A 24,752-nucleotide genomic window follows, 5' to 3' on the forward strand; every position below is an offset into this window, starting at 1 on the left:
TTTAAAAAATAACACGAGTATTTGATTTTCATTCGTCACACAAAATCATCAGAACACACTGAAACGCATAAAATAGTTCAAAAATTTATTTCGATATTATGGTTATCAATATTGTGTCTCTGAATGGATGTACAAATGGATACAGTATTAGAGACAACCAGGATTATAATACTTGCAAATCCCATATTGTTCAAAATCGAGGGTGTTATGATTTTGTAATTAAAGAGTAGTGGACTGTATGAAAAGATAATTGAGTTGGAGATGGTATAAAAACATTTATCGAGTATCGTTCACAATCATAAAATGAATATGTCACCTGCATGAAGCTAATACAGTAAAGCAACTAATATTAACCACATCTATAAACTCAGAGAGACAATATCCAACTAAAAACAAGAGATGGTCCAGAGCAGTTCAAATGAGAAGTCACTTGATGTCAGACTTAGACGTTGAGGAGTTCAATAAATTCAATATCAACACAACGGTTACACAGTGATAGAGCAATCAATTGAAAATTGATTGCGAGAGCCTCTTTATTCTATCAGAAAACGCGAAGGTTAGAATACTGAATTTTAAGGAGAAACGCGAGAGTACAGAGAAATAGGCCAGAGGTGAAACTGCAATGTCTAAGTCTGATCATCAACGAGAAATCTATACATTAAATTTGAGTTGATCAATAATGTTAATGTAAGTATGAGCAGAACAAGAGTCGCACAAGTTAAATGAGAAGCACAGAATTAATGAATTTGAGAAGCACAGAATTAATGAATTTGAGAAGCACTAGAATATTAAAAATAATATGAAAAGGGCAATAAATTCTAATTAAATGAGAAGTTCAATAATAATTAATTAAATGAAAAGGACAATCATAATTAATCTGAGAAGAACATAGTATAATTCATATACATTGAGATGATCTTGAAGAGTGCAAAAATTTATCATTCAACATTTACAGAGACGAACTGCTTACAAGTAAGCACGATTAGAACGTTCATCAGAAAAACAGAAGAAACAATTGATAAATTAAGAGAAGTCATGAGAGTACTGAGTTAAATAAATCTCTAATCGTAGATTTTGAGATGTGCTGAAGGCTGAGAAAACTAACATGTATGTTGAGTCCGATGAATGAATATAGAAAAGAACCAATGAGAGTACATATTATAAAGAGTAGACCATACCAAATGAGTAGACATGAGTATTCGAGCAGACTTTCCAGGGTGGAGCCTAGGTCGAGGTGTATCGAGCAATATCATTGATCGCTTAACTAAAGTTGAGGTGTTCACATCCTGTTCTGAAGAAAACAGCTACATCCAGGGTCCACCCTGGAGAATATGAGGATTCATTCATCTGAAACTCAACAACAGTAATTAGTCATATGTACATCGAGGTGATCATAAGAGTTGTCTTAAAAATGATTAAACTGATTTTAATAATAAGGAATATTATGAGCAGACAATGAATCAGTAATCATTTTTATTGAGATGGACTTGAGAAGTTTCAATCCTGGTGCTACATACCCATTTTCATGTGAGAAGATCTAGGGAAGTCTGAAAATCTATATAAATTATGAAATATAATAAAATATATAGTTCTGAGACGACAATGGTTCGATTTGTCTTGAGTGGACGTTTCAGTTGAGCAGTGCTAGCAAGGATTAGGAATCTATTTCTAGATTCTGAATCTCTTGCACGTGGACTAATTTCATTACAATGAAATTATCATGAAAATGGTGTAATTCATAATTTTGAGCAGTCTGAGAGTACTTTACCTTATGAGAAGAACAATTTAGCACCAGGATTTTGCGAGAAGACTTGAAAATTGAGAGCTAGAAGAGGTGAACTTAAAAATGAGGTGTTACAAAATCACAATGATAGCAGAGAGAGGTTACTACTACGGTGCTAACAAAGAGAATTCTTAAGAAAAATGTGAATAAATGTGTGGTTTTTCATTCCTGAAAAACACGGAAAGTGGGGCCGCTGCGTCGATCAACCAGCGCACCGCCGAATCGGGGTACCATACGTGGCCACCGGAGCTGGTCAGGTGCGTCGACTAGAGAGAGGTCGGAGGGGGGCTTCGCTCAATTTTTAACACATATTATTTCCATAAATGCATATTGCAGATGTAGAAAGAACATGAATGTCGATTAGTATTTCGAATAAACATAATGAATTTTTCATAATGATGCTATTTTATTCAGCATAATCACACAACCCTTCGTCAATAATTGAGGTTATGAAAGTTCACATATAATTCGCCTACTTTGGCGGATTCTTTCCGCTAGTAGTAAGAACTAGTAGTAAGAAAGTGAATGAAACAGTTTCGAAAACAGCTACTTTATGTAGGTACTGATGTTTGTACGATTCAATAAATCATACCGTAAGTTTCATTGTCGGGACGACTACTGAAAAATTATTATAAGTATATGTTATGTATATGTCGTAGTCTTATTGTAAAATCAGTCATATTATAATACGCCTAGGCTTTTTCAATATGACTAGGCATATTGCAATATCACAGCAATAATCCAGGATCTCACAGTTTGACTGACAATTTGAGGCGTATTATAATACGCCTGCTGCTCATTAGGCTTATTATTGTAAAAATTCAAAAACGCGCGAATACTTTTGATTCTGATTGATTATATTCGTCGTATGGTAAAAGGACTGACGGCTTGTCATGCTAATTGTGCAATTATGCAAAAATGAAGAAATAGTGATAATGACCAAAAAAAGAGTAGTAGTAGTGTAATGTAATGGGAATGGGCCAAAAAAGACAGCAGAAAAAATACTGAACGTGAGTAATGAGAAATTGAAACTTCTTGAGATAGTAATCGAAGTTCCTAAAGTAGATAGAGGACCTCTGGATTCCAAAAATATCTTAGGAACCATAGTAAAAATCTCCAATGATGTTCACCATATTGGTACCATCCATGGACTGTTAAACCGATGGTTTCGAGGGATGAGATTGCCACAGTAATGAAGTGATTAATATTCCAGAGAATAGGGTAAATTCCTCAAGGGAAGTTTTAAGATTATTTCCAAAATTCGAAGGACAGGGATTCAAAGAGTGTTCTCGCAAACCAAATCAAATCCCTTATGAAATATACAAGCAAATGTGATAAGGGTGGACCATGTTGTAATAAATGATCAAAATCTATAATTATTTATTTTTTTGTCCCATAAGGGATTTCTATGATTTGCCTGGTACACTGCCTGTCGTATTATAATACGACGTATTTTATACAGTCAAATTCTAAAAACATCACGTACTATAACAATAAGACTAAGAAGCGTCAGGCGTATTATAACATGCACGTCTTAAATAATCAGTCATATTGTCCGATTTTCATTTACTTTGTTAGTTTTACAATTCGCCTAGTCATATTGAAAAAGCCTAGGCGTATTATAATAAGACTGATATTATGATAAGCCTGCGACATATATACTCTCATATCGGAATAATATGGATCTAATGCTCTGATTGCTATATAACATTAACAGAACATTTGAAAGAAAATTGTGCATTTATAAATAAATATACCATATACATAAGCCCGGGTGTCCACTGCAAGCGTATTCGAGCGGCTACGCGCTTACGCGAAACGAGCGTGAATTTGCGGCAAGCCGCTACAGATCCCAAGTAACGTACACTGCGCAAAAAAATTAACGCACATATGGAAATCTCAAATTTATTCTACAACTGAAGGTGTTCTCAATAATAATTATTTTTGTCAGAATTATGCATGCATATGTGCACTTTCAACGGTTTTCTTCAATACAGATGTTTTTTCCCAGCAGGAATAAAAAAAGATGATATTATCAGATTGCGAATGTATTGGCTCCATTCTAAAATCAGTTGTTCTCGATCAATTCTAGTGATCAATAGTTTTTCTTTCGTTTGATTTTCTACACTCGATCGCTATGCAACGCGAAACACGCAATTTGACCCAAGAGGAATGTACCCAAGCGGTAGTTTTGCGAGAAGAAGGGTGGACATACACAAGAATTGCAGAAAGGTTTGGAGTTTCCCATACAAGTGTGTCCAGAATGTTACAGCGATTCAGGGAGACAGGTATGAATGTCCGAAGACCAGGACAGGGTAGACCACGGGTTGTATTCAAGAACGTTACTTGAGAGTTTCTTCGTTTAGACAACGGTTTGCAACCGCTCGCCTCCTTCACATTCAGCTTGAGCAAACTCATGAGGTGCAAATTAGCACTCAGACAATAAGTAATCGCCTCAGAGAATATGATTTAAGGCCTCGTGTCGCGGCAAGAGGCCCAGCTCTTACCCCAGCCCATCGAAGGGCGCGTTTGGATTTTGCGAGAGAGCATATCCATTGGGAAGAGGCCGATTGGGAAAGAGTTCTCTTCACAGATGAGTCTAGATTCTGCCTCTACCATTGTGATACACGTTCCCTTGTATACAGACGTCCACATGAAAGATATGCTCAGTGCCATTTCCTGAATACTACTGGTTTCGGGGGAGGATCGATTATGGTATGGGGTGGAATATCTTTGACTGCTCGCACAGACTTAGTGGTCGTTGATAATGGAGCTATGAATGCTGGTAAGTATATAAGGAACATTCTTGAAGATCATGTAGTGCCATTTGCCCCATACATTGGTGAAAATTTCATTTTTATAGACGATAATGCCAGACCCCATCGTGCGCGCATCGTTCAGGAGTAACTTGAAGAGGTTGGAATGGCCAGCAAGAAGTCCAGATCTCAATCCGATTGAGCAGGTTTGGGACAACCTCAATAGAAGGCTGAGAAGTTCAGAAAATCATCCAGCTACTCTTAATGACTTAGGAATCCAACTCGGAGAAATGTGGGAAGGATTAGATCACAACATTTTAAGATCACTCATTTTGAGTATGAACCGTCGTTGCCGAGCTGTAATTAACGCAAGGGGTGGAAATACCAAGTATTAAATCACTTATCAGCATTTCAGTATTTTGAAAATAGTTCATTTCTCTTCTTTCACATAAGATTCGGTGAAATCCTGAATTTTTCTTCCATTTAATGTGTCTTGTTTCGTTCAAAACCTTCCCGAGAGAACATAAAAAATAAGTTATAAAGTCAATGTAGAGTTAACTTTCATTAAAATTGAGATTTTCAGAATGTGCGTTAATTTTTTTGCGCAGTTTATTTCAATACAGCGTTGTCCACTGCAGGCGACTTCGAGCGGGCGTTTTCAAGCGGCTACGAGCTCGTTCGCGCGATCCGCCTGAAATGGGATCTGTAGCGCGTGCACGCCCGTAGAGCTCATCCATTTCAGTCCGTTTGAATTGAGATTCAGTAAGGATTTTTTGCCTATAAAAGATTTCTATTGTCAATCAATTGTATCAACACGTTGACTGTCCCCATTCTAATTTTTTTTTTCACCTCCCACGTCCAACACATTTATCCCAAGATAAGGGTTGCTTTTGAGTGATAAAATATATATTCTATGAAAAAATTAATTCTGCAGCCATTTAAGGAACTGTTCATGTTCAAAATTTTCAAGTCCAATGGAAGGCTTGATGCTGATGTTTCTTGAATCATGTATGATTAATTATGATTGAGGTTATCAATACATATTTCTACAAGACGTTCAGCCCATATGAACCGACCACAGTGCAGCGTTCATGAAAAGTAATCATATTTATCTTGAGCGTCGAATGAATCAATGAATCACATACGACTCATGGACTCCTGGCGAAAATCTTTATGAATCATATGTGATGCATGGGACAGTCAACGTGTTAAATGGCTTCATCAGTGACCGAATTAAATCATCTGGGGTTTTTTTCTTTAAAGGAATAGAGCAGAACTTTTGGCGGCTAAGAAATGTGCCCTGAAATGTTTGTTTTTGTAGTTTTTCAATCATATGTCCTCAGGAAATACGGATATCGACTAGTTACTTGGGCGAAAAGCTATAGAGCACTGAATTCTATGTCGAATGAGATCAATTGTGTACTTTTTCTCACTCACACTTTTTCTCTTCCGAAGTTGGGACAATTTCCAGAAACACTCTAAAATGTTGTTTCATATTGATTTCGAGGAAAAATCTTTAAAAGCAGCTTATATATGAGGAAAGGAAAGTGACGCATATAGAAGTTGTAAAGAATTAAAGCACGCGTTCATTTTTTTTTTTTGAGCACCATGCTAGAGAACTCTGAATTTGGACTAATGAAAAACATATACACACAAATACAAGTTTTTCGTTAATATTTCAGATTTAAAACGTCACAGACCATTTCGTGGTCACGGATAGTCAACAACATCTCTGAAATTGGCTCAACTTTGATATACTCTAATATAGAAACGGGTTGAGGAATGCAGCCTCATTCGAGAATTTAGTGATCTACAATGAAAAAACTAGAGCTTTGTTTATATTCAGTTTTCCAGGGGAGATAAAACCGAAAAACAAAACGAAAACACTCCTTTTGGCCATCAAAATATTATCTTAACTCTCTGAGGAGGAAATTCGATTCATCCACTAGTAGTTGGGAAATATATAAAGTCCGTTCTTCGGTTGATAGTAGAAATGGTTGAATTCTCGATTTGATTTTGGCTATAAAAATTGCAGCCATCACAAACCACAAGCAATACTAGATGGAGAACGATCCTTACGTCATCGTTGCATCCGTTCCAACACTGAATTGAACGCACGAAGCCGCTTCCAGTGGACAACCTCTATAGCTCCGCGCTGCCTGTTTTGTGGCGGCTACAAACGCTCGTTTCGCGAGATTGTATAGCCGCACGAAAACGCTTCCAATGGACACTCGGGCTAACATTCTCATTCACAATGATACATATCACAGATAATACGAAATTGATATACCATATTCTTTTCATGAAAAACATAACAAATTAATGTATGTGATACATAAATATTATATTATGTTTGATATGTATCATCTGAAATGGGAACGTTATGTATATGGAATATTTATTTATAAATCCACAGTTTTGTTTCAAATGTTCTGTTTATGATATGTAGCACCCTCATGTAATAATAATAATAATAATAATAAAAGTGGTTTATTGTAAACATTGTTACAAATGGCCATCGACCGAGGTCCTTCAGCCTGTGAGTCAATTATACTTTTTTTTTAACAATTAATTGAGTGAAATTACAGCCTTAGATATAATTGAGAAAGTTTTTGTTGCTAATTTGTGGTGTCTTCGTTGTTGATCTGTTGCAGTGTCTCCCAAAGAGTCATAGCAGGGTATCTGAATCTGTTGTGATTTTCTTCGCGTTGAATGCAGAACTGTTTTAAAATGCTGAAGTTTTTCTTATTCCTGCAGAATTTCTTAGCTAGTAGTTGTAGTCTTTGATCTATTGGAGTAATTTTGGTAGTCTCATATAAGAGGTTGTTGGACGGATTATAGAGAGGGTTTGATGGGTGCCTCAGCTTTGTGAGTTTTCTCAGTGCTGTTGTTTCTGTCACTTGTAACTTTTTTTGTACTGGATTTCTGCTGTTGAGGAATAGTATGTGTCCATATTCAACAAGAGGTCTACAGATCATTTTATATATTTTGCTAGCTGTATTATGGTTTATGCCCTTTTGTTTATACGTGAGTCCTCTGAATTGGGTTGCTCTGGAAACCGTGGCTTTTTTGATTAATCCTGTGTGGAGGTTGAAATTGAGTTTACTGTCGAGATTGATTCCAAGATATTTGACACTATTTTTGGGTTGGATTGTTTGATTGTATAGTGTTATATTCGGAGAGGTACCTCTCAATCTATGATTGCAGATCAGGAAATGGCTTTTTGATGGATTGGGACGGAGTCTCCATTTATTAAACCATAAGGATGTCTTGTCTGTTAAAGCTTGTAGTTGTTCCATGGCATCTTTTATATTGTTGGCATGACTTACCAACACTGTATCATCTGCAAATTGTAACATATAGCATCTTCGGTTAATATATTTGGGATCGCTGTTGAAAATATCAGCACAATATAAGTTATAGAGAGTAGGGGATAATGGAGAACCTTGTGGTAGTCCTCTTTCTGGTGTGAACTCGCCTGATAGTTGGTCGTCGATCTTCACTCTCAGAGATCTATTCTCAAGCATATTCATTATTATACGTGTGAGGTAGTCAGGAGCATCGAAGGTATAGAGTTTGTAAATCAGACCTGAATGCCATACACTGTCGAATGCTTTGTTGATGTCCAAAAAGAGTGCTGCACTTTTCCCTCCTTTTTGTCTCGTTGCTTGTAGATTGTTACTTAGGACTATCAAAGGGTGTATGGTTGAGTGATGGTCTTTAAAGCCGAACTGATAGTCAGGAATTTTATTGCCCATAGTTGTTTTCAATCTACCTAAAATTATTTTTTTTAAGTTTTTGCCCAAGTTCGAAAGTAGAGTGATTGGTCTGTAGTTTGATAATTTGGTTTGATCAGATTGTTTCTTAGGTATTGTGATGATAGTCCCTGTCTTCCATTCCTTTGGAAAGTAGTGATTTGAAAGGCAGTACTCGTATATTTTGATGATGAAATCGTGTACTTCTTGGTCTAGTTTTCTCAGTATGTCTTTTGTGATATGGTCATGACCAGGAGATGTGTTTTTGCCCTTTTTCAAGATTCTGAAGTATGTGTCGGGATCTATAGTTTGCTCTTGTTTTACCACTTTCTGATTTTTGAAAATTTCCATCCATTTTTCTATGTTGTTGTAGTGTTCTAGTGAAAAGTTGGGGTCGTTTTCCTTGGTGTATTGTTTTTTCATTTATTGGTTTCACTGGAATATTAGGGATTCCTTCCATTGGTTTGGTTGGTCGTTTGGGGCATTTGAAGGACCAGGCTTCATGATCTTCCGCTTGGCAGGCTTTGCATTTGGGTTGCAGAGTTGATGTACACTTGAAGGTACGATGAGGTCCAAAGCATTTATTGCATTGAATGTTTTCCTGGCATTCTTCTGTTGTATGCGTGAATTTTTGGCACTTGGTACATGGTTTAGGAGCAGCAGTTGGTGCTAAACTAGAGTAAACAGGGTAGTGACAATTTTTATAAAACAAACCATTTCCCAACAAATATTCAGTTGTTTTTTCATGTGCTGTAATGATTCTTATCAAATGTGTCATTTTTCCAGTTGCACGGGATTTTATTCTCTGACAATATCTGTGTTCCAAATTTTTGTTTTTGAGGTGTTCACTAATATCTTTATCTTGAATATTCAATTCTATTTGGCCAATAACAACAGAGTAGGAGGGTTCCACTGATCGTTTTGTGTGTTGTGCATTAAATGTAGTTTCCTTGTAGTTAGCAACGACGTTTTCTTTCTTCAGATTGTCCAGTGCGTCGATAATTTTCTGTTTTTCCGTATCGCTTTTCACCAGAAAACAAGTTTAAGTTTTAATGATGCAGTCTAGGGAGTTTGGAAATTTTGTTTGCCATATGTCTGCTACTTCAATTCTTGTGATGTTTATGTTGACCATGTTGATATAAAATAAATATTTATACTTCTTGAAAGTAAAGGTCGTCGACCTGATGGCAGGTTTTGTTTTGAAGTTGTTATCTTGGACTTGTCTTGTGGCATATGATTTGTTGTTATCAGTGTTTTTATTTGGATTCGAATGTTGTCTCTGAATTTTATTTTTTTGGTTTCCATCTGCTGTTTCTGAATCGGACGCAGTTGTTGTACCCATAATTTGATTCAATTCTTTTTGGGAGTATTTTTTTCCAAAACGTTTTCTTTTATTTGTAACGACTCTAAAGTCCATGGAATCGTCTTCGTCGGCATCGTCTGCCATTTTTGATATATTCGCGGCGAATTATCTTCAATAAAAACGCAATTATATTCACTGATAAGTGCACAGATGTGTTCACCATGAGAGCTGGCGCTGAACTGACCCTCATGTAACATGTTGGTTTGCTGGGCAAATTGTCAACCTCAACAATTGTTAGAGAGTTAGAGTTTTATACTCTTCAGAATCAAATTATTAAGCATCTCTTTGTTTTCTTATTCACTTGGGTCAGAAAGAATGATTGGTTTTGTGCCCTCTTTCAGATTAGTGTTTGATCTTAAACTCGGTACTTGTCTTCAGTTTCATTCATAATACAATTTTGTGTATTCAGTATTTTTGCAAACCCAAAATGGCCGCTGTCAGAAAACTCGCTATATGATTTCATTGGAGAAGACATTACGTAGTGAAAGTAACATAGAGAATTTTGATTTCTTTAAAGATCTTTCTGTTGTTAACGATTCAGCGGAGCGAGTATTTGGTTTGGTTTAATTGAAGAATGCAATAACTACTAAAAGAAGAAGAGAAGAAGAATGAGGAACAGTTACAATTTCTTTTACAATTGATCAACGAATATCGTCATCGTTTTCCGGATTGCAACAAAAAAATTTGAAGTTACCTGTTCAGAACATATTATACACTATAGATGCTGAAAGTTAGAATATACCAACACCAATATAATTTTTTACAACCGAATAAATGTTACCATGCTTTTTATATGCGATTAATTTCTACTATCATTAAACCTACCAATCCCACAAATATCGAGACATTTGTTGAAAAATTGATAGTTCACTGTTTTGTTGAATACACAAAATTGTATTATGACTTAAACTGAAGACAAGTACCGAGTTTAAGATCAAACACTAATCTGAAAGAGGGCACAAAACCAATCATTCTTTCTGACCCAAGTGAATGAGAAATAAGAGATGCTAAATAATTTGATTCTGAAGATTATAAAACTAACTCTCTAACAATTCTTGAGGTTGACAATTTGGGGATCTCATAAATGATTTAAATCTAAATAAAATCATATTAATTGATTAATTGTAACTTTCGAGAACGATTTACTGATTTTCAAAGTGAATTCCAATAATTTCTTCCCGATATCCGAGTAAAAGCAGCTACTTCGATAAAGATTTCATTTCAAGCTCTAATAACTTTTCGAAAAGCCGTTTAACGGAAAAATTGTATGATACAGTTTTTGTAGAGCACCTGATTTCCTACATAAAAATATATCGCTCAATGGAATCCGTCCATTGGTTTGCGAACTGGAATTTTTTAACTAGAAATAAATTTTTTTTCCCTGCTATTAGTAGGGAAAATAGAAATCCTCGATGAGCGACCTCCCAATAACAATATTTTCGCCTAATATTTTCACAGACATCATTTTTCAATGCCCTGAAGAAGAAGAAGAAAGTCGATTTTTTTGAATCAGTCTAATATATATATATATATAGAGGGTAAACAATTAGGGGTGCTCAGCTGTTGGGGACCTTGGTGATATCATTCCCCTTTTCCGTATATATATATATATATATATATATAATCTATTGATGTTCACATATAGTAAGACTGTGATTATATCAGAGTATATATATATATATATGTACGATTTTCATTAATGGGATAGCAGCAATATTTAATTAAATTGTGAACTCTTTTTTTCTTGCTCGAGCTTTCGGGATAATTTATTTTTTATCTCTTCGTCAGGAGAACTACAATACAGTAACGTTAGTGAAAAAGACATAAATGAATATTATAAAAAGCTTACGAAATTGAGAATATATCAGTTAGAGATGGAATAGTGTATAAATATATGGAAGATCATCAGCAGTTTTCAGATTTTCAATTTTGACTCAGAATGTCAGTTGATAATATATCATTTCACAATTTAAATACCTACTGTAATTAGAAATTGTTTTTTAATAAATTAGCAGAATTCGCAAAAGAAATTTCAACTAAATCGTATGATTTTAATAATTAATTCTATGTATCGGACTCTTTTCAATTTGCAGAATTCATTTACAACAAAATTATACGTGAAGATTATGTTTTAGTGAGTTGGGACATCATTTCATTATATCATTCGAATTGGCCGAAGTATGTATAAACAATAATTGGATCAGAATACAAGAAAATTGTCCGGTTAACAAAAAAGAATTCATTAAAATAATAAAATTCATTTTTGAAACTACTCTTTTCTCTTTTACTTTTGAAGTACCGTTCATAAAGAAGTTCATGGATGAAATAATTACAGCCGTACCGAAACATATGATAGAAGAATCTCTCCAAATTATTAATCAATTTAATGAGAAAATTCATTTTACAGTGGAAAGAGAATGTAATGATTCTATACCCTTTCTCGATATTTTGGTAATCAGAGAAGGAAATAGACTACAGATTAGCACAGAAAACCAATGTCTTCGGGAAGATTTATTCACTGGCATTCTTTTCAACCAATAACACAAAATATTAATATGATTCGTAATTTGAAAATACGAATGTCTAGAATTTCACATAAATTCCAATTGAACAATTTAAAAATCTTAGAAGAACTATTACTAAAAAATGGATATCCTAAAAAATGGTTAAACAAAATTCTTTTCAATACCCATACAGCACATGTATATCCATTGAATGTCCATTGGACGTACAAAATGGACATGACGGACATCCATTGTACGTCCAGTTATGTACAATGTTTGGTCCATAAAACGTCCGAACCTCACTGGATTTAACATCCTATGGACTTACATATAGGATGTAAAATGGATGTACAGACAGGATGTACATTGGACGTACATACAGGATGTACAATGGACGTACAGACAGGATGTACATTGGACGTACATACAGGATGTACATTGGACGTACATACAGGATGTACATTGGACGTACATACAGGATGTACATTGGACGTACATACAGGAGTCCAGTGGACGTACATATAGGATGTACATTGGACGTACATACAAGATGTACATTGGACGTACATACAAGATGTACAATGGACGAACATACAGGTACGTCCATTGTACATCCTGTAGGTATGTCCATAGGATGTTAAATCCAGTGAGGTTCGGACATTTTCTGGACAATTCAGTGTACATAAGTGGACATTATTTGGTCGTCTCAAATGCCCATTTTATTGGGGTTAGCATTTTTTAAGTTTGATTCGAAAAAGGTACATATTTTAAAATCCCACCTATCGACACATATATTTATTGATAATTATAAGGAAATTGGGATTATTGAAAAATGAAATGCCTGAAAATGTTCTACATTTTTATGTGAAAAATTTAAATAAAATAATAAATAAAAAGTAGGTATAATTTGAACATTGGACTATTGCCCCTAAGCGAAAAAAAACTAAACTACAAAAAAACTGAATAACAAAGAAGCAGATACATACATAGATATTCACTGAAAAGGAAACACTTATGATTTTCTATCGTTGGCTCCTCGAAGCCATTTAGAAATAGCCTCTTCTATCTCCTTCCTGTCCCCTTTACTGGAGTGTATGGCCGTTTCTGTAAATTTATTTCATTGAAATTTTGCTGTTGTCATATCATATATCAGTACATCATACTATAATAGTATGGTGATAATATCTATTGAAAATTGAATCTCTGGATATTTTCTCGAAATTCCGTTTCATATTCTTATTAATTATTGTTCCCCTACCAAATAATAAATATTCATGGTTGTGAAAAGACAACTATATATTTTTTACGATAGTATGAATAATTATAACTAATGAAATCATCAAATTAACAAGACATGACAAATCAACATTAACGTGGTTCGTATAAGCATTCAACATTCAATTCTTTCAACATTTCTACCCATTAGATTATAATTTTCTATCTACACGTAAATTTGCCACTTCCCTCAAGAATAAAACCTTAGACTCACCTCGTTACTATCAAATATATGCACCACACACTGGAACTAGAACTTGACGCTATACTTCAAAAGTAGTTCAACTGTGTGTCACTCAAAAAAATAAATGTTTCGGTCTTTGGGACGAAAGTTCCAGAGTAAAAAAGGGAATAATTATGAGAGGGCGGAACTTCTGGGTTTCAACGTCACAGTCAGTATGTACCTACTCTCAATGAGAGCCGATACCGACATGGCAGCAATACAAGGGTATCAAAGATTATAGAGTAACTCTATAATCTTTGAAGAGTATATCTTTGCATACGCATTTCTGTTATTTCCAATATCCCTTATTTAAAGTGCAATGGACATCCATAAAATGTCCATTTTTGAAAGTACAGTAAATGTCCATAAATGTATCCTACGAATGTTGAAAAATGAATAATTATGGATACACGAAATGACACATTGGCTTACAGAAAAGTACAATTTCTGGAAGTATATATTTATATCCAGATCCGAACATCCAAAAGATGTACATTCATGGATAATTCACGTTGATCCAAAAACGTACGTTGAATGGACGTACACTAACGTACAATTTCTGATAGTACAATTAAGATCCAGATTTGTATATCCAGAGGATGTCCAATAAGGGACGTATATGGATGTTTGTCCAACATCCCTTATTCAAAGTACAATGGACATCCATAAAACGTCGATTTTTGAACGTAGAGTAAATGTCCAGAAATGTACATCCTATGAATGTTGAGAAATGAATAATTATAGATACTAGAAAATGATACATCCAGTTGTCGTACAGAAAAGTACAATTTCCGGAAGTACATATTTATATCCGGATCCGAACATCCAAAAGATGTACATTCTTGGATAATTCACGTTGATCCAAAAATGTACGTTGAATGGACGTACACTAACGTACAATTTCTGATAGTACAATTAAGATCCAGATTTGTATATCCATAGGATGTCCAATAAGGGACGTATATGGATGTTTGTCCAACATCTCTTATTTAAAGTACAATGGACATCCATAAAACGTCCATTTATGAACGTACAGTAAATGTCCAGAAATGTACAATCCATTGGACTTCCATATAATGTCCGTGGACGTTTGTACTTCATTTGGATATAAAATGGACGTCCATTGGACGTCGTCATGTGCTGTATGGGTATACCCAATAACCTAGAAGATTTACATATACAACATATTGGTTGAAGAAGAACGTAATTATCTAGTTTTACCTTTCCATGAACAACTTACCAATAGAATCAAAGCATTGGTACCTAGAGAAAAATTCAAAATTGCGATTAAAAATGTCAAACCTCTGAGGAAAATTTATACAAAATTGAAAGATAAACTTTAGAACAATAATAGATCCTACGTTATATACAAAATTAATTGTTTAAATTGCGATCAATGTTATATCGGCCAAACTACAACAAAATTAAAACAAAGGATTGCTCTACATATAAATAATATCGGGACTAACAAGAATACATGTGCTCTTGCTGTTCATTTTCTAGAGGAACAAAATGAACCAAATTTTGATAATGTAGGAATATTAGATTCTGAAAAAAAATCCAACAAAGAGAAATTTTCTTGAAATGGTTAGAATTTCACAAAATTCAAATAGTATGATCTCAAGAAGAGATATAGGTGGTCTCAGTTCCATGTTTTCTTATTTCATTCATTTCGATTCAAATCACTCAAATAGTACCAATATTTAAAAAAATTCTAATTACAGTAGGTATCTAAATTGTGAAATGATATATTGTCAACTGACATTCTGAGTCAAAATTGCTGCTATCCCACTAATAAAAATCGTTATAATTCACGTAACAGCAAAGAATTACAATGTAATTATTTAGGTCAGTATTCATACTGCTTGGTTATTATGAATAATGACCATTAAAGTTGGCAATTTGATAAATTTGAATTACTTTACGATAATTTCTCACATTGCCCGGTCATTATAAATACCGCTATTACTTCTTTGGGCACTTTGATTAATTGACAGCAATGGGACAACCACGTGCGTGTGGTGTGATTCTGGCTGGCCAATCGGCATTCATTAGGTTTGTTCGTAGAGTGGTTTGCAACGGTTGTGAACTGTACAGAGCAAGCGCTATTGCATTTTAGGGTAGCGACAATCTATTTGCGCTTGCTCTTTCAATCGGCTGTCGCCTGCGCCAGTACCTGTGGCTTGCGTCGCTTTATTTTTGTTTTTGAATATTATTTAGCTTATGTGCGACCAATGCTTATTGATGTATGTCTTAAACTGACTTTGGGTTCTGTTTATTTAGTGTTAGTGATTTTTCTATAAAATAAAATGCAGGAACAGTTAGTAACTGATGTCAGTGACATGAAGCATCGTTTTAATGAACGTCTTGATGAATTATGTTCGTCAAAAGCTCAGAATACACAAATTCTCACAAAGCCACAATACTTGGAGTTAATAGAAAAGGTTAAAACATCTAGGAGCAAAGTGGTAAATAAAAAACCCGAGGATTATCAGCGTTTACGTAGATTTGACGTAATGACCATTGGAGAGAAGGAAAAGTTGATAGTTCCTGTAGAGGAAGGTAAAGAACAGATAAGATTTCACGTACATAGGGAAGAGATATTTCAACTCATGATGCACATATAGCAATTGGGCACGGTGGGCGAAACCGTATGGAAAAAGAGCTAAATTCAAAGTATAAAAACATTACAAGGGAAATGATTGTTACATACCTAAATTTATGTATGACCTGCGAAAAAAAACACAGTGTGCCAAAAAAAGGCTTAGTTGTTAGACCGATACTAAGTAAGAATAGGAATTCAAGATGTCAAGTCGATTTAATTGACATGCAGTCACAAGCAGATGATCAATATAAATTCATACTTGTATACCAAGACCATCTTACTAAATTTATTCAACTTCGACCTCTTAAAAGCAAAAGAGCAGAAGAAGTAGCTTATGTGCTTTTGGATATTTTTTCAATTTTTGGTGCGCCCAGTATTTTGCAAAGTGATAATGGGAGAGAATTTGCTAACTATGTAGCATGTGGCCCGAGTTGAAGATGGTGCATGGGAAGCCCAGACACTCTCAAAGTCAGGGTTCCGTAGAACGTGCGAATCGGGACGTGGAAAATATGCTTTGTTCGTGGCTAGAAGACAATATCACCAGTAAATGGTCAGAAGGCTTACGTTTTGTACAGCTAATGAAGAACAGAGCTCATCATAGTGGCATCAACTGTACTCCGTATGAGGCCATGTTTGGAACAAAGTTAAAATTTGGCCTAAAAAGTTTTTTACCCACAGATGTTCTGCATAATATAAATTGTGAAGAGTACTTAGAAGTTCTTGTAAAAGATCAGAACAATTTACAGTCTGTAGAAGAAGGTCCACTGCAAAATAAACCTGAATCACATGTGTTTGCGAAGCTACCGGGTCCAAGTCAACATGATGAGGAGGAAGAACTTTCTCTAGATAGTTATGTTCGAACTTCACCTTTGCTAGCTAAACCAAGTCCTGATTTACATAATAAAGAATTTCAAGAATCTTTCGGGCATGAAGATTCCTCGGAGGAACCCTATGTGAAAAAAAGGAAAGCCGACATATTGAAAATTAGGCAGATATCAGCAAACAATCTAAAAAAACAAGCTGAAAAAATGGTTCAAACTTCTAACTCAAAATACCCTGATGCTAAAAAAGGTGACACAGTTAGAGTTCGAGTCCCAGATGTCGACAGAGGTCGCACCGATGGAAGAAATATTTTGGCATTTGTTCTTGAAGTAACAGATACACATTAACACTTTTCTTGGCGGATGAAGAAGTACAGAAAGCTGGAGATTATTGAAACAATTAAGACAAAATCAAGATAAAGACATCATATCTACTATCCCAATGAGCAAATGGGAATCATATTTTGGAAGCCTACTAACTGAAAATAGACAACAATTCAAATCGAACAATGAAATATCACAACAAATAACTATTACCGCATCTCCAATAAGATTGAGCTTCCAGGAGGTGAAGGAAGCATGCAAACAACTGAAAAATGGAAAATCATCCGGACCGGGAGATATACCAGGAGAATTAATAAAACATGGAACAAGAGACTTATTTAGACACCTACAAAAATTGTTTCAGATGTGTGTTAATGGCGCTGAGATCCCGAACGACTGGAAAACGGCATACATGTCTACAATCTTCAAAAAAGGAAAACGTGATGACTGTTCAAATTACAGAGGCCTGGCAGTTACAAGCACTCTGAGCCTAGTGTATGGAAAAATATTGAAGAGGAGAATTGAAAGCGAGTATCAGGAGATGGAAATGGAAGAGCAAGCGGGTTTTAGAGCGGGAAGATCGACCGTAGACCATCTTTTTACGCTGACCCAGATAATAAAAAAGAAAACGGCAAAAGACCTGGAATTATATTTATTATTTGTGGACCTCCAAAAAGCCTACGACAGTATACCCTTGACAAAATTATGGGATGCGCTGGAAGAAACTAACTTGAACGTTAACATGATAAGAGCCATCAAGAATCTTTATAAGAACTCCACTGCCAGAGTCAAGATAAAGAATACACTCTCAAATTATATACACATCACAAAAGGACTACGACAGGGATGTTGCCTCTCCCCAGTGCTCTTCAAGATATATCTTCAAAAGGCCTTACAACTATGGAGAAAGAAATGTGGAGCAATGGGAATCCCCCTAAATGACGAGAAAACCCTATACACATTGTTTTTTGCGGACGACCAAATACTACTAGCCCAAGACCAACAAGACCTCGAGTACATGACAAGAAAACTCATTGAAGAGTATGAGAAATGGGGGCTAGAACTTAATATTGCGAAAACCCAAAGAATGAGCATAGGAGGAACTAGAGAAGATGTCGTACTGGAAGATGGACGAGTAATTAAAGATTGTGAGGAATATAAGTACCTAGGATTGAAAATAACTAGAGATGGATTGATGGATGAGGGTATAAAGGAACGGGTAGTTCTGGGCAGGAAGGCGATATCAATGTTGAATGGAGTTTTATGGGATCAAAGAATATCCAAAGACAACAAAAAGAGAATATATAATACCATTGTAAGAAGTATGATAACCTATAGAAGTGAAGTTTGGCGGTTGAAAAAAAGAATGGAGAATGTACTGTTGGCGACCGAGATGCATTTTTGGAGGAGGGCAGCAGGAAGATCTAGGACTGAAAGGATAAGGAATGAAAGAATAAGAGACATCATGGGTATAAAACACACAATTGTGGACGACATCAGAACAAAACAATTGGTATGGTTTGGGCATGTCCAACGAATGCCAGAAGACAGAATACCCAAACAGACATTGCTGTGGAAACCACTAGGGAGAAATAGAAGAGGTAGACCAAGGCTGAGCTGGAGAGAGGGAATTGACAGAGAACTAAGAGATAGAGACATACCTGAGGATTTGTGGACAAATAGAGAGGAGTGGAGATTGGGTGTCGGAAAACGACGTAGAACGTTTTGAGCCGGCTTACATATATATAGTAACAGATACTAATCTGTATAAATTAGGCACGAAACACGAAATTCTAAATCAACTTTATGCCAGGAACCAATTTACAATATGTAATGAGAAGTTTATATATGGCGAAGATATTCCACAGACAGAGATTTCACTAAGAGAATGTGTAAGATTGTCATCCAAGACAGGGGGCCAAGGCTATAGTCGATGTAGCTGTAAAGGTGGCTGTAAATCCGACAAGTGCAAGTGTCGTAAAGAAAAAAAGCTATGTAACTCGAAATGTCACCAAAGTGGGAGCTGCTCTAATAAATAGACCCTCTATGTATTGCTTCATATTGACATTTTGTGTAAATATAAATTTGTAAGTGCGTACATATGTAATACATTATTTTTATTTGGACTTAAGTTTTGTTTGTACTTATTTCATCGCCACCCGTTTGTTTGTGAGCATGTGGAATTTTATTTGGTATTTTTTGTTTGTTACTTTATCAGTTAGGTATGTAAAAATTTGTCATTTTTTATAAGAAATATGAATAAAAATGATTTTCAAATTGCCCACTTTACTTTTAGCATTATACATAATGACCGGGCGATGTAATATTTGCAAAATAATTTATCATTTTGTCATATCCTTTTGGGCACTTTTCAAATTGACCGGGCATTATAAACAATGCCCAATTATGTTCATTGCCCGTAACATATGTTTATATATATATATATATATAATCGAGGTGAGATACTAGTCGTCAGGAGATATCGAAGAGGTTAAGGGTGTTTCGACTTTTGGGCAGTTAGTTAAAGTCAATTTGTATTAACAGCTCTATATTTCGTCCGAACTTTGTGGACTTCTTCAGGAGCATACTGTAAAAAAAGGAACTTTATCTTATGTTCTAATGTGCATACATGACAGTGGACTTACAATACTAAGACATAAACAGGGGCACAGCTTCAAGAAAAAGGCACAATTGCTGAAGGCTGTCAGTCCACATTATCATAATAACAAATTTTATGGGGTATTGTACGATGTTAATATTATTTTTCCTAATTATCTCGAAAATATAGCGGCGCATAACAAAATGAAGTAAGTGACGTGACGAACACAGAACAGGAACATAGAACAACATATGACATGGATTGTTTTTCTTGACAGGGATGATTTTGTTTCTTAATTATTATTTTATTTTAAAACCACCTTTTTATGTGGGAATATTCACTCTGTAAGATCCTGCGGGTTTCGTCCATATTGATCACATCTTAGGAGAAAACTATATATACTGCTGAGATTGCTTGTATCTGATTTCGTATTCATTGTGTTATTTTGTTGTATATGGCACATCTCGAGGAATAAGCGTTTGTTATAGTTGTCTTCTTGTTCTAATACCATTACGTTATCGAAATCTGCGTTGTGACCTGTGTTTCTAATGTGTTGGCCTAGTGCACATCGGTCTGGGCGAATGGTGGAATCGCTTTTGTGCAGGGAAATTCTTTTTGCTAGGGCTTGTGAAGTCTGTCCTATGTACACCTGGGGGCAATGTTTGCACTTTATCTGGTAGACTACGTTTCGTTTAAACGAGTTTTTTAATTTTTCCTTTGTGTTGCTGAAAAATGATTTGGTGGCCACTAGGGTGTATCTTGCGACTTTTATGTTCATGTATTTTTTGAATAGTTTGGTTAGCTCGAATGTCAACTCTTTGATGTATGGTAACTTTGCGAAGGTGATTCGGTCTTGAATGTCATCATCATTGCCCCCATTTTCAGCCGTCAGGGTTGGCTCTGGAGGGCGTGTTGTGCTGTATAGTAGTTTTTTAAGTAGTTGGTTGGAGTACCCATTGTCTTTCATTAGTTGGAATAGCCTTCCTAGTGCTCCTTTTGTCAATGTGGGATGTGTGATGTCTTCGATTCTTTTCTTTAGGCCTAAGATGGTGTTCACTTTTATTTTGATGTTGTGGTATGACGACGCATTGATATATCTGCCGGAACTGCTTGGCTTCTGGTACCAGTCCAATTTTATAGTATTATCTTCTTGCCTGATCAGTTTGGTATCTAGAAAAGGCACGCTTCTATTTGATTCTCTTTCTATTGTGAACTGTATGTGGTCGTCAAAATTGTTGAATATCTCCAAAACTTCTGTTTCGCGGTCACCGGGCATGGATATTATCAGGTCGTCTACATATTGGCAGAGGAATGATGGTGTAAAGGAAAGCCTTCTGAGCTGGGTCTTAATTAGGGTTGACATTGCTATCTTTGCCAAAATTTTTTACAGTATGCTCCTGAAGAAGTCCACAAAGTTCGGACGAAATATAGAGCTGTTAATACAAATTGACTTTAACTAACTGCCCAAAAGTCGAAACACCCTTAACCTCTTCGATATATATATATATATATATATATATATATATATATATATATGTTGAGTTTGAATTGATTGGGCATCTAGGTCTTCACAATATATATATATATATATATATATATGTGTGTGTGTGTGTGTGTGTGTGTGTGTGTGTGTGTGTGTGCGTGCGTGCGTGCGTGCGTGCGTGCGTGCGTGCGTGCGTGCGTGCGTGCGTGCGTGCGTGCGTGCGTGCGTGCGTGCGTGCGTGCGTGCGTGCGTGCGTGCGTGCGTGCGTGCGTGTGAGTGTGTGTGTGCATATTACGTGTTTATTAAAATCGTGTTAATTCTTTTAGGAGGTACTTCTCTTTCCAATGATGAAACCTGATGATCCATCTAAAAAAATCAAGCAAGAATTAAATGGTCTACCTGAGTAACCACAAAAAAATTGAATTCTTTCATAACATTGAAACAATAAATGAAACTTTACTTCAAGTGTAGTAATATTTTTTTATTAGTTCCACAATTTTTTTCCACCTTGAATACAGGTATTCCTCTACTGGTCCATGTCAAAAATGCAGCTCACTAAGCATTTTCCTGCCGTCCAAATAAAGTACGGAAACAGCGAGCGTGTTGAAACCGTTTTTGTAAACGCATATACGCACACATAACACGATTCACGACCGATCTATTCATAGTACAGATCGTTGCAGTAAAGTCAAAACCAAAATGTTGAATTTGGGAGGTTCCTGCATACCGTGAAAAAACTGATGTCCATATCAATGATGGTTTAGCGGAATTTCGTCAAAAATATTTACTCCTATCTCAGCTACTCCTGCACAGTGAACACAGTTTTGGTACAATGTGTGTTTTCTCGTTCTCCGGGTTCTAAATAAATTACGGAGGAAATTTCTCATTTAAATATGTAAGTGTTCGATATGAGATGAGCTTTGTTTAATACCGTTTTGCTTATTTATTCAAAAATAAGAGTGTTTTAGAGGTTATCATAAATAATTTTGATCGAATTCTTGTTGCACATGGTTTTTAAGTATCAAATATTCAATGAAAGCGTTTTACTTTTCAACCTTATACGAGATACGAGTATAAATCATATAAATCAAGATACGTTTATTTATGAGATACGTGTTTCATACATTTATATGATAATTCTGAAATCATCAATTACGAAATTCATAGATTGTGGAAAGAAGAGTGAAATTCCAAGTCAAGCTAATTTTGAAGTAGTACCGTCTATTGGGTAACTTCAGACGAAATATGAAGTTTTCCTCTGAATACAAAAAAGTGAAAGGTGAAAATATTAATGTATAATAGATTCTTTCGTATCTTCTTTGAACATATTTCATATAAAAAATAATGAAAATTAGGGTTAATAATTCAAAATAAGTTGACACTGCAGATTAAAAACCCAACTTAGTTTCTCTGTAAAAAAGATTTTTGTTTTTATTATTCACATTATTCATGGGATATAATAACATTATGTACAAAAATCTTTTTCTGTAAAAAAGATACGACATTCAATGCTATTAATTACAAAGTTTCCAATTTCTTACGATCTGAAAGTTTTAGAACAGGGATAGTATAGAACGAGTTTAATGACCCAGTAGATAGTAAAGTATTGAAGAAGAAAAAGAACGAGTTGATAATAATCATAGAAAAAAAACATACACAATCATCCACTAATGAACTGAACTGACCCATTCATAATAATCAAACTTAAGATATTGATTCTTTTTAACATCACACCCCTGGGGAAGAAAGTATTCATTATTCATGTAGTTTTTGTTTCAAGTGCAGGGGTTAGTTTGGATATATGAAAAAAGTTGGACTCGGATTTCCTCAGGGCCGACTGCACCGTACATATTTCTAAGTGGAGCTTAGCCAAGTTTCACTTATATTTTAAGTTGAAGTGCACCGTAGAAAATTAAATGGCGCTTGACTAAACCATAGCACGGTATAAGATTTCGAGTGCGAAGTTGCAATCCACCATAGAATAGGCCATATTTCCCATTTAAGATGAAGAAAAATGAGTTTTTATATGAAATTCTCTGTTCAGCCTGCTCATAACGGCAAAATTCAAACGATAGATAGTTATTAGTTATCTACGGTTCTCGCAGCTTACAAAAATATAAAGCCTTCTGAGAAGATTTTGGAAATGGAGATTGAAAATAAACGGTTTCGAGGTATAAATTATTCGCTCGCGGAGAAACAGTTGCTGTTACAATTATTGAGTGGCGGAAAACATATAATAGAAAATAAAAAGACAGATGCGCAATCCTGGAGAGAAAAAGTTGGTGCTTGGGAAAAAATTACTCGGCAGTTCAATAGCATATGTCTCCAATGAAGATATTTCGCTGCAAAGAATCTTTAAAAAAGTTTCATAAAAATAAAAAGAAAGAAGTGAAGAAGCTTGTGGCAACACAAAAAAGAAATTGTATGGCCACAGAGAGGGAGGAGCTATGAAAATAGATGATCCGTGCGCAGAACTGGAAGAAGAAGTTGTCACAATACACCGCGAGGAATTGGAGAATCAATAGGAGGTACGATTTCATTGTTGGCATTTCTAGCATATTTAATGATATAATTTCATGATGTAATTTTTTTTCAGGAATCTATCGACTGGGGTCATCACACTGCTCAGAATTTAAGAACTCCTCTTTACAAAGAACTCTCAGAAACAAAAAGATTCTGAGAAAACTGGAAAGTGGATTTTCAGAAGACGTCCTGGTGTAGTAAAAGCTGTACATACAAGTGACTTATCAAGAAAATATCATGAAGTGGCGGATTTAAAAAAAGCTTATTTGGAAAATGAAATGAAGAGATTTAAAAGGAAAGACGGTAGGCTGAGCATCAGCTTCGAATGAAACAGAGGGACTTGGAAATTAAGGACTTGCAGCTAAAGAAATTGAAAAATCTAGAATTATTGAACAATACTTGTTGATTTTTTGTAGAAATAAAAAAAAAAACGAGTAAACCTGAATAAATTGATTCAATTTATTAAATTTCCAAGAGTAAAATCATAAATTCCCAAAGTAGTCTTGGATGAGCCTTGTACGAATTAAAATATTGCTCGCTGTTGCAGTGCTCTCGGGAACATTTGGGAGATTCCCGTTTCTATTCATCTGATTTAATTCCTCCACGTCAAATTCTTCATCAATATCTGGTTCACTTTCACCTAATCCTCTTGCAAAATTATGTAGTATGGCTGTGGCTATAATAATTGCCATACCATAGTTGTTCCCATTTTAGGCCTACAGCCATATTCTAGGATTG

At 35.3% G+C, this 24,752-nt stretch overlaps 2 protein-coding genes across 3 annotated transcripts in view; one reads left to right on the forward strand and one right to left on the reverse strand.

The window, feature by feature from the left end:
- LOC123311815 (lysine--tRNA ligase) overlaps nucleotides 1-21,953 on the forward strand; it is a 76,688-nt gene extending 54,735 nt beyond the window's left edge. For both annotated transcript variants that reach the window (XM_044895920.1, XM_044895919.1), the window contains exon 5: nucleotides 21,818-21,953. In XM_044895920.1, coding sequence (XP_044751855.1) covers nucleotides 21,818-21,898 — 81 coding nt within the window. In that variant the 3' untranslated portion in view covers nucleotides 21,899-21,953. The remainder of the gene's footprint in view (nucleotides 1-21,817) is intronic.
- On the reverse strand, nucleotides 19,841-21,408 carry LOC123311820. Its single transcript, XM_044895929.1, has 2 exons — nucleotides 20,055-21,408; nucleotides 19,841-19,996 (listed from the first exon to the last, which is right to left on the reverse strand). Exon 1 carries the CDS (start codon nucleotides 21,369-21,371, stop codon nucleotides 20,346-20,348), a length of 1,026 nt encoding a protein of 341 aa, XP_044751864.1. The 5' UTR covers nucleotides 21,372-21,408; the 3' UTR covers nucleotides 19,841-19,996; nucleotides 20,055-20,345.
- Nucleotides 21,954-24,752: the final 2,799 nt, after the last annotated feature.

Source organism: Coccinella septempunctata, chromosome 4 (genome assembly GCF_907165205.1).
Source record: "Coccinella septempunctata chromosome 4, icCocSept1.1, whole genome shotgun sequence".
In the NCBI taxonomy this organism is placed as follows: Eukaryota; Metazoa; Arthropoda; class Insecta; order Coleoptera; family Coccinellidae; genus Coccinella; species Coccinella septempunctata.

Coding starts and splice junctions, on each gene's coding strand:
- LOC123311820 (XM_044895929.1), bottom strand. CDS start 21,371: ATGTCAACCCTAATTAAGACCCAGCTCAGAAGGCTTTCCTTTACACCA.